The sequence below is a fragment of the Lepisma saccharinum genome, unplaced genomic scaffold, assembly GCF_977018435.1.
Source record: "Lepisma saccharinum unplaced genomic scaffold, izLepSacc3.1 HAP1_SCAFFOLD_703, whole genome shotgun sequence".
In the NCBI taxonomy this organism is placed as follows: Eukaryota; Metazoa; Arthropoda; class Insecta; order Zygentoma; family Lepismatidae; genus Lepisma; species Lepisma saccharinum.
This window is the reverse complement of record NW_028143373.1, coordinates 103,310-117,202: the sequence shown is the minus strand read 5'-3', so window position 1 is coordinate 117,202 and position 13,893 is coordinate 103,310. Positions and strand designations below refer to the sequence as shown.

At 38.5% G+C, this 13,893-nt stretch overlaps 1 protein-coding gene across 1 annotated transcript in view; it reads right to left on the bottom strand.

The window, feature by feature from the left end:
- Positions 1 to 1,280: 1,280 nt before the first annotated feature.
- The window catches only part of LOC145983255 (uncharacterized), a gene marked incomplete at its 3' end in the record, with an annotated part of 50,601 nt that continues 37,988 nt past the window's right edge, over positions 1,281 to 13,893 (bottom strand). The window contains exons 2-4 of the mRNA XM_083116422.1: positions 7,993 to 8,118; positions 4,475 to 4,593; positions 1,281 to 1,376 (exon numbers count right to left, since the gene is read on the bottom strand). Coding sequence (XP_082972548.1) covers positions 1,281 to 1,376; positions 4,475 to 4,593; positions 7,993 to 8,118 — 341 coding nt within the window. The remainder of the gene's footprint in view (positions 1,377 to 4,474; positions 4,594 to 7,992; positions 8,119 to 13,893) is intronic.

Here is a 13,893-nt window from a genome sequence, read left to right as displayed (position 1 = left end):
TTTGAGTGTGCTATTGATGTATAATAATAGCACTTACTAAACAATCTCACCAAATGTTTGGGAATATACAATGAGGTATTACTGTTTTGTGTTCTTCCTTGACATATACCAGTATTAAGAATTTCGTTCTGTTGGGTCTAATAGAACATGCAAAATTATTCGTGTTTCTTGGAAATAAGTACACACGAGGGTGTGTTTGAATATTAGGATTGGGTTCAAGTTTGTAATCTTGGAATTCAAATATCAGCCCAGAGAGATATGGGAATGCAGCGTGGTATTACAGATAGTTGTTCTAAATATCCATAGGGTACTCCTAAGTTTGGTAAACAGAAATAAATTAATCTTTTAGTTAATTGGCTATTTTCTGTTAGCACTTTGTTTCTATATATATATACAGTTGTGTTAAATAGCTTATTCTCTTTGTGGTTGGACTTTCCCTTGCAACAACACACTCCAATCAGCGCTACCAGCGTTTCGTGCGGGACACTCGAGCCATCTTGGAAAGGTTCAAGGTTAATGTAGTGGTAGTTTGAGATATAGTAGATCTGTTGTTGGGGCTCTCGTGACGTGAGTGCGTGCAGGTAACCCTCACCTCTGACGTACCGTCTCATGCCCTGTGGTATGTTTTGACAGTTTAGGTTCTATTTTTATCGAGGAATGAAAATAAAGCTACAGTGAAAGACTAAATAGAACTGTCTCAATCCATATACTTTCTTAATATTCTTTGCGAACAATCTATCTGACAGACGTAGCAATTCATAGTATGGCGCCAAGCCTAAGGCTTTTGGAGCTTGTAAGCAAAGAATTCCTTTATGACCGAAATTCGACTGTGTTAGCGTCAGTTCGTTGGCTGCTTGCTCACGTGCATGTTCTTGCAGACGGAAGTGCTTTAATTTTCTTAAACAGTGGCGGCGAATAGGGGATCGTGGGGGCAGTTGCCCCCCACTTCTTGCTTCTTTTGGCCCCGCACTATGCTAAACCTTATGTACCAAGGGAAAGCCAAAAGTGTTATAAATCTCCCCCTGTTTGTGACGCGCAGAATATGAAAGACTCAATACTGACAAACTGTCACAGTGTACAGTCAAGACGAACTTTTCTCAACAGTTTGATCCTTGAGGTTTCATTTCGATGATCGATCATTTTGGTTAATTATTATATGCACATTAAGGTTTAGAATAAAAGTAACGCTCACAAATGAGTAATCTTTCGTACTTTCTCTATTGACTTGTTTATATTTTGAAGGTACTGAGCTTTAATATCAACAATTAAAATGTACTTACCTTTCTCGCATTGCTTCCCAGTGAACCCTGGTTTACATGAGCACGTTTCCGGTTTCACACAGGAGCCTCCATTCTGGCAGGATTTCGTACACAGCGCTATAAAGAAGGAATAGACTTGTCAATTAACTTTCACTGGTTCCAATTGATCGTTAAATAAAATTAGTACCATCATCTTGTATGTACAGTGGGATTCACAAATATTGCTCGGCTCGGCATAACATTTTCATTATTTTTTTCTTGCATCCAAAGTATTTTTCATATATGAGGACGTGCTTTTTACGTATGCTGGCACTGGCGTACGTATGATTTTTTCGGGAGGGGCTTGAATTGCATAATTGGATCGCATATAGCCGCTTTCAGTGGTGCCAACTTATTTGGGTCCGATGGTCCCGAGCACACCAAATAATTTGTGATATTATTGCTATAGTATATTCACTTATTGAAATCAGCAAAAAAAAAACAAAAAAAAAACAACTTTAAAATAGTAAAGATTAGATTATTTATGTGCATTAATATGATACATGGAAGGAAGGATAAATAAGATTTTTAAAGTTACAAGAACCCAATGTTTTTCAAAGCGCGCCTGGCTGCTTTCTAGAGGCTGACGTACACAACATATTGCGTATATTTACAATTTTCACTCTCAAAAATGGATGGGAAAATTTTTAAAGGGGTTTGCATTTACTATTTTGATTTTTCCCGAGTTTTTCAATTTCTTTTATTTGTAAAAGTTGATTTTCTCAACATTTCGGAGAGGCTGTAGCCCCATCAGCCCCCTCTGCGTACACCAGTATGTACTGGTGCAGGGGTTGTCAGCAGCTTGTTTGGCGTTTTGTATAAATTCTTGAAACTCTCATTAGGCTTTAGTGATGATGTAGTGGTAACGTCTTGCAAACAAGGAGTCCCGGGTTCAATACCCGGTACAGGCGCACAGTGGCTCCCACTTTAACCTGTAGGTCCAGTCCCGGTTAGCCCATATGTGCATAAAGCGGAGTTAAAAACTTAAATTGAAACTCTCATAGCGTGAAAGTAAGAGAATAAACATTGTGATGGACAATTTGCTTAGTAGTACTTATGCATCCTACTCTACAGGTCCAAGTCACAGTTCTTTACCATTGTAGCAGGACTCGCTACTCGGATGGGTGTTTCTTTGTGAGAGTCATCAGTTAATTTATACGCTATTCATCCTTATCGTCGCGATTACTCAAAAGTGAGTGAAAATATGATAAATGCAAACCATACAGATGGCCCTGTCTTATGATGATTGTGTTCGCTTCATTTACCTTTAGGCATCCCAGAATATTGATTTACTATGTTTTCTCTGTTTGCGGAATCATTTGCAAACATATACATTGGCCATTTGCTTTTTCATCCAGTTTCGCATTGTATTAATCTATTTAGTTAACGTCATTAGCTTACGCAGGATTTTTTTTTTGGGGGGGTGGAATTGTAAAAGTTGATATTTCATAGCTGCTTGCTAAGTAGAGTCGTCATAAACAATACAATATTTTGCATTTACCGTTTTTATTCTAACTTACACTTTAAAAGTTGTTGAAATGCCAAAATTGTAATCAGATGTCATTTTAATGGAATTTTAAAGGGAATTTGCATTTAACACTTCGTTCCCATGGTGAAATCCTTGTAATCAATGCATCCTGGGTTCGATATCATGGGGAGGTTATGACCCCACTTTAAACTGTAGGTCCAGTCCCAATTAGCCTATCTGTGCATAAAAGCAGGATTGTTGAAGATTCAGGGATGGTAAATAAATTCATTTCTGATCCGGGAGACAAAATCAGAAAACATAAATGGGTTCTGGACTTTAAAGGACCTTTCTAACTTTAAAGTATTCCAATTCGTTCCCGGAACTTTTTTTTTTTTTTCGGATGAATTTAAATACGGCCAAGTTCGGTATTGAAATGAAACAATACGCAACTTGGACCATATTTAAATTGTACGAGAAAAAAGGTTCCGGTCCTGTTAGGGAACCTTTAACAACTCTGCATAAAAGTGGATTTAAAAAAAACTCATCCAAACCCAATGCGAAACATAGTTGGCAACTCTGTTGCACCACAGACTATTCCTGCCACTTAAGAAACGATTTAGCAAACGAGGGTTTAAGGGATTAGTTATATTTTCCAGTGTCGCCACCTACAGCCGTGGCAGGTCCTTGTATCCACCAGGTGGAGTTCTTGACAAACAGGGGGCGTAGCGAGCAAGTACAATCTTGATTCATGGTTGCCAGACGGAAGGAGCAATAACTGAATCACTTCATTGAAGGCAGTCGTGGCAGCTTAGGTTATCAACGAAATATAGTTGACGGTGACAAATATAAGGATTTACGAGGACGTTTGCAGTGATAAAAAATACGTGATGTCCCGGCATTGCAGATGTACTGAGTTCACACAAGGTCATTCAGATAAAAGACAAAGTAATGCATCTTGTACATAGTGGCGAGTGGGTTAGGCTTGGGAAAAGATTAATTCGACTTCAACCGCATGTGGTTTTATGATTGGTTTTAAAGACGTGATTCAGGCTGGACTGAATATAGATAGGATCGTAAAACTAGGTCTGAACGGAGGGGAAGCTGGAGTATGAAGACATGAGATGGAGGCGCAGATATGGGTTGGGAGTGAGTTGCCTTTGACGAATGTGCCTGTAGATGTCAACCTTGGAAGCTTTATGGACGACAGTGTTACTAACTATGAGTAAATTTTACCAGAATTATTATATTTTAGTTGTTTTGCCAGACGAAGGATGAATTACCTCCCCTTTCCAAAGCTTACGTCATGTTGTAGAGTGCGCTGTAGTAAAACGCCTCTACTTCTAACTACTTCATGGCTAGATCGTAATCTTTGTAATCACAACTTTAGAAGCTCATATGAAATAGAGGGGAAATCCATTTCTATTCTACCAACGCAGTACCAGAACAATCGCTCAAGGTATCTAACTATCATAAAACATACATTTCAGTTGAAAACACTTTCATGCTACGGCATTTATCGTGGGTACAACTTAGCCCTCCACCCACCCCTCCGAAACTATGCACCATATTTTAAAGCTATTATTGCCAAATTGTAATTCTCACGTCATACCTAAAACTCATGAGAGTTCAAAAGTGTATAATTGTTATGGCTTGCCTGCCGCAGTTCTTATTAAAGTCAGCAATGACGACAACAATGGGATGTATATACCTTTGTTGCATCCGTGGGCAGCTTTGTTGCCCTGAGACCAACCTGGGCAGCAGGCGTATGTGGTTTCGCGTGCATTCCTCATTTGGAGCACAGTTCGATAGGCGATCTCGTACACTACCCTGAAAAAATGAAAGGCATATGAATATCGCAAACACACTGGAGAACAGTACTCAATTAGCATATTCTGTTGGTAGCTGTCGAATATTTAGGCTCCGGAATTGATCGTTAAAATTTTATTCAATTGCAGAGTCATACACCAAACTAGTATATGCGATAAACTTTATATAAGATCTAAATTTATGTGTTTTATAGAACTATACAACAAATGAGAGTAGCATTAGTACAATGGGGATTTATTAATTATATTAATTGGATGTCACAAGTTTTGAAACGTAATCTTGTAATCTTGCTGACTCACACGCCCTTTGACTAATAATATCGTCTCCTGATTGATTGATTATTATTAGACCTCTGTTTTTTAGGTTATAAAAAGTGTGCTTCTTAAAATAGGCTCTAAAAATCCTAAAATAGGTTCTAAAAATTCTGAAATAGGTTCTAAAAATATTAAATTAGGCTCGAAAAAATCCTGAAGTAGGTTCCAAAAAACTTAAATGGTACAAAATTCCTGTAAATTACTTATTACATAGAATCGTTAAAAAAAATCACAAGAACCGTAAGAAATTTTAGTAGGCATACATAACAACCAAATGTTAATTTTCTAACCAAATTCTCATTTGTATGCATCATTTTCAAAATTATCCACAAATTATTGTATTACTATACTTGTGCCGTTAGCAAAAGTTACTTGTTGGTATGAAAAATTAATTACGTATGTATAATATGCTGCACAATATCAGGGTAGATAATTTGGAATACCTTGAATTCTGGTCTGGCAATTATGCGTGAAGTTTGGTAAAACATGAAAAAAAGGTACAAGCAGATGCTCTATTTTATCTTTATCTTTTACTTAACTTTCAACTGAAACATAGTCAGTTCTGCAAATTTGAATGCCGAAACGTTACTTCACAAGGCGTGAATGCCACAAAAGGACCGAACTGACGAGAAAGTGAGCAAGACCACACGGATCAGAAGTTTGCACTTGGGACTGTGCAGGCAGTAGACAGGATTGGGTGCCAAAACTGGAAGGGAGGGGGGTAAGGACAGTTTACTTTATCTTAGTAGACAAGGCTTAGCATTAAGGGTCCATGGTGCGGGGTCAAGAAGTAGGGGGAACAGCCCCCCCTAACCGCCGCCACTGTGTGCAGGTAACAGTGACGTCAGACATTTTGTTTTGTTTATAGCTTTGAGAAACAACATAACTTGAAACACGCCAATCATTGAATTGTTTCGTTACCAAAGCAAGTAAAAATACCTCTGAGAAACATAAAAATCCTGTAAAATCTAAAGGACATAAAAAAACACATAATAAAATATGTAATTTAGGCACATAAACCTACAATAGGTTATAAGAAGCAAAATAGGTTATTTTAGGCACTATAAAATTTCGTCGGTTGTTGCGTTTTTTAATGAAACTGTGATATAACTTGTTATTTCTTATTTACCTGCAAAGGAAAAATAGGTTAAAGACCTAAAATCCGACGTCTAATTATTATACTACGGGGACATCAGCACATAGGCTATTTTTGCACCGTAACTCAAGCCCGTTAACGAAAACAAAACTGGTGACATGCCTCTAACAAGAAAATATAATAGGCACATGTCTGCTAAAAACGCTCTTACTCAATTGTTAAAACTAATCCATTCATTACTTCCTTGACAAGAACTAACACTATACTATCTCTGAAGACTAAACATCTTCTTACCTAATTTGAAAGCTGATGCTGTAAAGAGGCACTCAGCACATAGGACAAACATAGGACAACAAAGGATTATCCTGGCCTCGTTGGACTACAAGGAGCAGTTACTGGCAGTGTTCGAATTGAAGAAAATGCAAAGGGACTTACGAGAACTACCGGTAGAGTCCAGCTGACTGCGCGAGTCTAGCCAGCGAGCCTACGAGCAGTGTACAGCGTGAGCAATAGATTTAGCTATAGGCGCAGAGTATAGATGACGTCAGCGGTTCACCTCTTGATTGGAGGAATCGGGAGTTATGACTCGCTCCCAAGGTGCAAGCGCAGAACGGCCAGAGCTGTTACGGAAATAATCTCACTTCTGCGCTTGAGTTACCATTTCGATAGAGGGCCGGGGTGGCAGTAGCCCTCCACTTTTTGCTGCTTTAGAAAAAGTAAAATGTCCTTGCGCCCTCCTTGATTTTTGCTGTCTTGACCGGACATAAAATAAAATGCATCTATAAAAGATTTAAACTGCAATGACTAATATTTTCACAAGTTCGAATTTATTTGATTTGATTTGCTTTATTTTACTTCGCCTTTTCTGCCACTTTCGGCTAATTTCCGAAGATGGGGATGAGTGATATGATGAAATTGATGAATGGACACTCACAAATAGCGATACCCAGGCCAGGATTCGAACTCGGGAGCCCTGGTGTCGTAGCACGATGTGCTAACCACTCTGCCACAGGGGCCGACAATTTCGAATTTATGATTCAAACAATGAATGACTGTCATGCCATCCCAAATAAAAATACGTAGAATACATTCAGAAGGGGAATTTCCTTTCCCTGGTAGGGAATGAAAATATAAATGTAGAGCCGGGAATGAAAAAATTAGAAGGGGGGAGGTAATTCCCTGCCCCCCCTCTTCAATTCGAACACTGGTTACTGGGATGTACTACGTGCAAGTGAGGTTGACTCTTTTCGGTGCCTTATCAGAAAGTCGTCCCTTACACCTCATATATCGTTTCGTCAAAATACATGTTATACAAATGCATTGACTAACGAATGCAAATGCAAATTCCAATTACAGTAAAACCTCGTTAATCCGGACTAATGGGGGGATAAGTTGACCGGTTTAACGAAAGTCCGGATTAACTGAAATAACCTAAAAGAACAGTAGAAAGTGCATTCATTAAAACTCCGTTTATAGCAACAAAACACGTTTACTATGGTGTATTTAAAGGGCATAGGCCTAAATACACTATACAGTACATAGTCTGCGGGAAACAGAATTTCATCAGTGGTTGGCTGTCTTTTCTTTGGGAAGTTCTCTTGTTGACTTCTAGCCACATTTTAAACATTGTATTCTGCTTTTTTTTATTAAGCGAAGTCCGGCTTATCGGGGTCTGGATTAACGAGATTTTACTGTATATGAAAACATCGAACATTCTGTTTCCAAAGTCAAGAAGATCCAAATAATAATAAAAAAAAATCTACTGGCTAGCCACTAAAAGTGGAAACCGTAGCCAAATTGTGATCCTGATGTACAGTCACGGACACTTCTGGGTTGTAACAATGGAATCGTTACAGCCCAGAAGTGTCAATCTGTCTAAGTGTGAACGAAATTAAGAAACTACGTAGTTATTAACGGAAACCCTTGTTGCCGCTTGGACATATGTTGCCGCTTGAATATGCCGTCACACTAAATTGAGATGTCACCTACCTGGCTGCCTTGCACAGCCGATTCCTCTCGCATATCTGAGTGTACGTCTTGTAGACAGGCTTGCAGAAGGTCTCCACTTTCTTTGCTGGGCGGCTGACCAGCTTCACTTGAGTACACACGTGTCGCCTGGAAGAAAAGTCCTACTGTATAAGTTTATAATGCGAGGGTAGTCATCTAGCTTCAACAATGTTGGCATGCATGATAAAGCTCTCTTCCAAGTGATTACATCATAGCATTGTTGTTTGTTCTTATAGGGCTAGCATTGTTGTTAGTTTGTAGGAAACACAATACTTTTATTGTACATTGTTATAAAGGATGAATCGTTTCTTCGATTTGTATCCACGATACAGTGTATAAAAGAAGCATTCGGAGATCTTTCCATAACATTTCACGGAGTAATTTATATGAGCGATCTGTATATCAATACTACGTTGTTTTTCCCCCATCAAATGCGCAAGTGAAATTTAGTTCAGAGTATCCTTGCCCGATGCTGGTACAATGGGATACAGTTACAGTATTGACCGACAACTTGTCCATCACTAATTTTTCTCTTGCAGATTATGTGTTTTAATGAATGGATTTTTATGCATGGTGCTGCGGATGTTGTCAGCAATTGTTTGGTGTTCTGTTTCAATTCTTGAAACTCTCATTGCTTAAAAAAAGAAAATAAACATGGTGATGGTAATTTGCTTGGTATGCTTGTAATACTGTACTTAAGAACCTAAGAGGTCGGTATTGCTGCTACAAGCATTTTCGTCTTCTTCTTCTTCTTCTTAAAGAACCAAACCCAACTACTATCCGTGCCAAAAATATTGAGCCCTCTGTTTACGTGCTTGTAAAATTGTACTCCGTGGGAGGAATAAAGTCAAATATACCTCACTGGAAAGCTACAAGTGTCTGCTTTTAGACAAAAGCAAGAAAAAGTTATTTTAGCTCTGTCTGTTCTCTATTAAAACAAAAATGTTCCTAAAAGTGTAATTTTTTCGTGTGTTTTATGTAAGTCGAATTCAATCGTGTGTAGCTTCTTGAAAACCAGTCGTAAAAATATGAAATTTCTTGTGATTGAAGCTTGTTTATGTGGAAATACCTCGGCCATATATAATGTTGCTATCATTTGTGGAACAGCCAATATTAATGTTTAATAACAGTGTTGCAATCTCGGTAATGGTCAGCCCAATGGCGATGCAAAGCATATCTAAATAATGAGCATGGAATAAAAATCAAATTTTTATGGCTTATCTTTTCATATTCTGCGAATTGAAAACGACAGACAGAATTGCTTCTCTTGGCAACCGGCTCGCGCGTTTTTCGCCTCGTTGCTACGACGAAGTGCGCTTTGTTGCCACACGCCGCCGGCAGACCTTTAAACTTTGCCTTGAGGCAGCAGCTTTGACACGGAAAGTAAGCAGAAAGTTTTGGTTACAAAGCGAATTGTTGTGCACAGAGAAGCATTGTTCAGATCCTGTAATTGACAAATGCAGGTTTTCTTTTATCACTCTTGTGTTCCTATAGCCTGAACTCGCACACATACATAAGATCCCTTACATGCTTTTTTTCTTGCTGTTTTCCTTTGTTATGAAGTTGCTGTTGCTGTACATCGCAAGCATGTTATTTTTATATACAGAGGAGACTGCGAAGCCAGCAGTCACGGGTTCGAATATTTGGTAAGATATTTCATTGCCTTCATCAAATCAAGCTCATCGGTGCACTTACTCTTTTTAAATGAGCGACATAAAATGATACGGAGTAAATGACGTTCGTATAAAGATTGGATAAAAGCTAGAAAATATAACAATAACTAAAGTATACAAAGAAAATGTATTTCATTCATAATATGAGAAATTGTTTATTCATTATTTTACACTGCCACAATGTTTTGGATCGGACCAACGGAACGCACTTCCAGCATTCTCGCAGCGCAGACCGTGTAGCTGCAGCGAAGCGGCAACACTGTGCAAGTCACCTGCAGCCCGCGGAGCCTGAGATTGGCCGCATCTCGCCATACGTCATCCGCGCGTTTACCATATTAGGAGTGGTCAATAATAATTAATATATTTGGTCACACTTGATATACACATGTTAAACTTCTGGATTTGGATCAAATATGTCATATAAACGGCTTTTTACAATTTAATTGAATTTGCAATTACACATTTCAAGATTGCACGTCTGCCTAAAATTTCAATTTTTGAAGCATCTAGTGAAGATCTGCATTTGACTTCTTCCACAGAGATGCAAAAACAATCCGTCCTCACGTACAAAAGATCTCAATATTATGTCAACTGTGGACTATGAACTGTATGATGTTAAGTTCCCCGTTCTTGCAAACTGAAAGAAAAAACTGCACTTTTTAGTGAATTTTTCATTATAATACGAAAATGCAACGAAGAATAATTTTGAGACGACGCTTATTAAAAAATAGATACTTGAAGCTTTCCAATGAGGTATATTTGACTTTTTTCCACCCACGGAGTACAATTTTACAAGCACGCAAACAGAGAGCTCAATATTTTTGTCACGGATAGTAGCCTAACCTAATCACCACAGATTATTTACTACCCCAAAAAGCTGCCAGCCACTGGGAATGCTTGGAAAGGTTGTAGCAGCAATCAGTACCCACTTTAAAATCAATAGGTAAATCGTCCATTGCTATCTTTCTTCCTTATTCTGTGTCTTGGAGGAGTGGAATTGTACAGTCAACGGCAAGGATAATGAGGCAAATTGTCCACCGCTTTTTCCATTATTTTTTATTCTACATCCTGTGTTGTTTTAAGGAATTAAACTATGTTGATTCGAAGCAGGCATTGTTCTCTGCTTATTGGCGTCCTTATTTCAATTCACTGTCATCCATCACATTGTGTAATTCAGACCGAATGAATATGGTGGTGGACAATTCGCCTACCGTTTCTTTCGCCGTTGAGTGTATGGGTGTACACTCACTCAACTTAGTACTCCGGCAGTTTGTTTCTTTATACAATTCAACCTACAATTGTATCAGTATACACTGTATAAAACACATCTTATTACTGACTTCGTTGACTGTACTTGTGTTGGAGCAGAGGTCGTACTCATGATTTTTTTTGTTTCAAGTCTTGAATCCCACGTTGTGGAAAGTGTTGGAATTAGTAGCACAACACTTTGTCTTCTTCTTCTATCTAACCAAACTTAACCTCACAATGTCTGTGCACACACTAATGACGTCACGTCACAGCCAATCGGATTGCGTAAAACTGTAGTGACAGCAATCACTACCAACAGAATGAGTGATCATGGTAGACAATTTGTCTATTATTATTTGTCGTTGTCTGTTCACTGGAAAAAAAGAATACTAACTCCACCTTGATACAAGAAACAGCAATTAATTTTGTCTTCCTTCTGAAAGATCCTGATCGATACGAGAAAGTTTCACAACATTACTGTTCCTCCGGTTCCTCCTACACAGAAGTGGAAGAGATCAATCTTGTCCAGTGATGTCCAGCTGAAGTCTTAAGTAGAAATCAAGGTTTCGAGAGGAAAAATCCTGGAAGAACTCCAGCTAAATGAAAACTAAGGTTCGGTTGAGGTGTGATGGATACCTGAATCCCAGTTCCTCGGCAGATACATTTTACTAAGTGGCCTACAACTAAGCACCCACGTTGCTCATCATTGTCCGCTTTAGGAGCCTGTGTGTGGTCCCGGAGTTGCTAAACGCTGTTAAAGGTGTTGTTTCTTGTAGTGAACATTACTCTTCTTGCTGAATGGTTGACCTCTTCACCTCCGGTGCAACTTGACTCTGAAATAACTTCCAGAAAAAGATAGACGTTTGTAACCGAAACAGTGTTGCCATATCACGAGAGTAAAAATTGCCTAGAGTTAGTGAAATATGTTTGAAACCGGGAGAACTTTATATTAACACTAACAATATTGCGATTTCAGTTTGTAATGCAGGTGAACTGAAGGGCTTCCACGTAGCTGAATGGTGGGCGTTGTCTCCTTTGGCATGAATAAGCGTTCCGCATTCGACGTGGGAACAACAAACTTTCAGTGTTGACTGAAATGTGTCATGTGGACAGTTGTGGAAACACTTGAAACGAATTAAAAGCGGCAGTGGGAGTCGGTGTGTTGACTATGCGTAATCTAAATTGTTTTGCAAATTGCAAGGGGCTGTTGCGTCACTAAAATTAGACATTTAACATATAAAGCTAAAACCTTTGTGGTATTTGTTGCCTAATTCTTTCTCATTAATTATAAGAAAGTTCCAAAAATACCAGTTACACGTTTTTCGTCATTTTGAAAAGAATGTCCACTGGATATCTTTTGGATATTTGTGTCGGAAGTTCTGGATATCCAATAGATATCCAGGAATGTCCAATTGACATCCACTGGATATCTGCTGGATATCCATTTGTCCGCATACGTGATATCCAAAAGATATCCAGAAAGGATATGTTTTGGACATTTTCGAATCACTTTTGGACACCAAGTGGGACGTAATCTGGACATTATGCTTTGATTTAGACTTTTTGTACGTACTTTGAATATTGTATGAACACGAAAAGTACAATTTTTGATCTCATCTGGATATATTTTGATATGAAAGGATGCATGCAACAGTCAACCACCAATGTTTGTTGTTAATTTTCTTGCTCCCCCTTAAAATAGGCACTAGTCAAGTTGGATAGTTCAATGAACTAACCGATCTGTAACTACGCACTGGTAATGAGCAGGCTGGAAAGTTCATATGATGAACTAACCGAAATCTGAGTACGTGTGTCAGTTTTTCTCCACCGGACAATAAACATTTTCGAGCAAGTCCTCATCTCGAGGAAGCTATCAACTCGCGGCAAGCCACGGCACCTAGCGACCTGTTGAGTGAGATGAGTCAAGGCAAAATTGATAATAAACCTTTTCCTGCTCCCACAAAAATAGGCAATAATTAGGCTGGAGAGTTCAATTAACTAACCAGTTTTTCTCCACCAGATCAGATCAGATCTTTATTTGACTATTTGTTTTGTGAAGTATCGCCTTTGTCAGGCCTGGCTTCTATTTCTTCCTGTGTCGAGTGAACTATTGACGTGTTGGTAGTATCTCTATATTCTTGCACTCCTGCCACTGTCGCTTGGAGTTTTCATCTGCGTTGATCAATTGTAGACGGGATCTATGCTCCCATCCTAGTGTTGGTCATGGGAGGGAGATTCACTTTTATTCACTGCATTACATTGTAGCTTAATGTTCACAAATCTTTCGAAGGGTATTAAAACACAATTTCTCATTATATTTATAATGAAATATACCATTATTTGTGTTACGAAAACTTAAGTGTCTTTTATACATTTTGCGAGTGCCATCTAGCGACTGCAGGTAACATCAACATCATAATGTATCCACATTTCACTTCATAACACCGTATTTCTGTTTTTATTTCATTTTGTCATTATTGTTTATGTCTAATGAGTATCTCTATTGTTATATTAAGTGAGGGTATCTATTGTTATATTTTTTTAAAAATGTACCCACCAACGCTAAGTACCACATAATTACTTCAAGCTTGCATCCAGCTTGCCATATCAAGCTTGCTATCGTAAGCTTTCCGCAAGCTTGTGTGCTTGGAGATTTGTGATGCTACGTATAAGCGAGCATTGGCCCGATTCTTGTATGCAGTGTATTGTAGCGTTTCTGATTCTAAGATTTTAAAAAGTTTCAATCGCTGATAGTAGCAAATAACAAGATGCTCACAAACAAGGAAAACAGTCACAATCTTCTGATTCACTCAGGCCTCAGGCGTAGAACACACGGACTGAAAATGATGTGTATAGCTACTGTCTATGCTAAATATATATAAGGAACCGGTTTTCCCGGTTGAGCTAAGTAGGATTTACTCGATTTTAGTCTCGATTGTATTGTAGCGTTTAGTAAGACTAA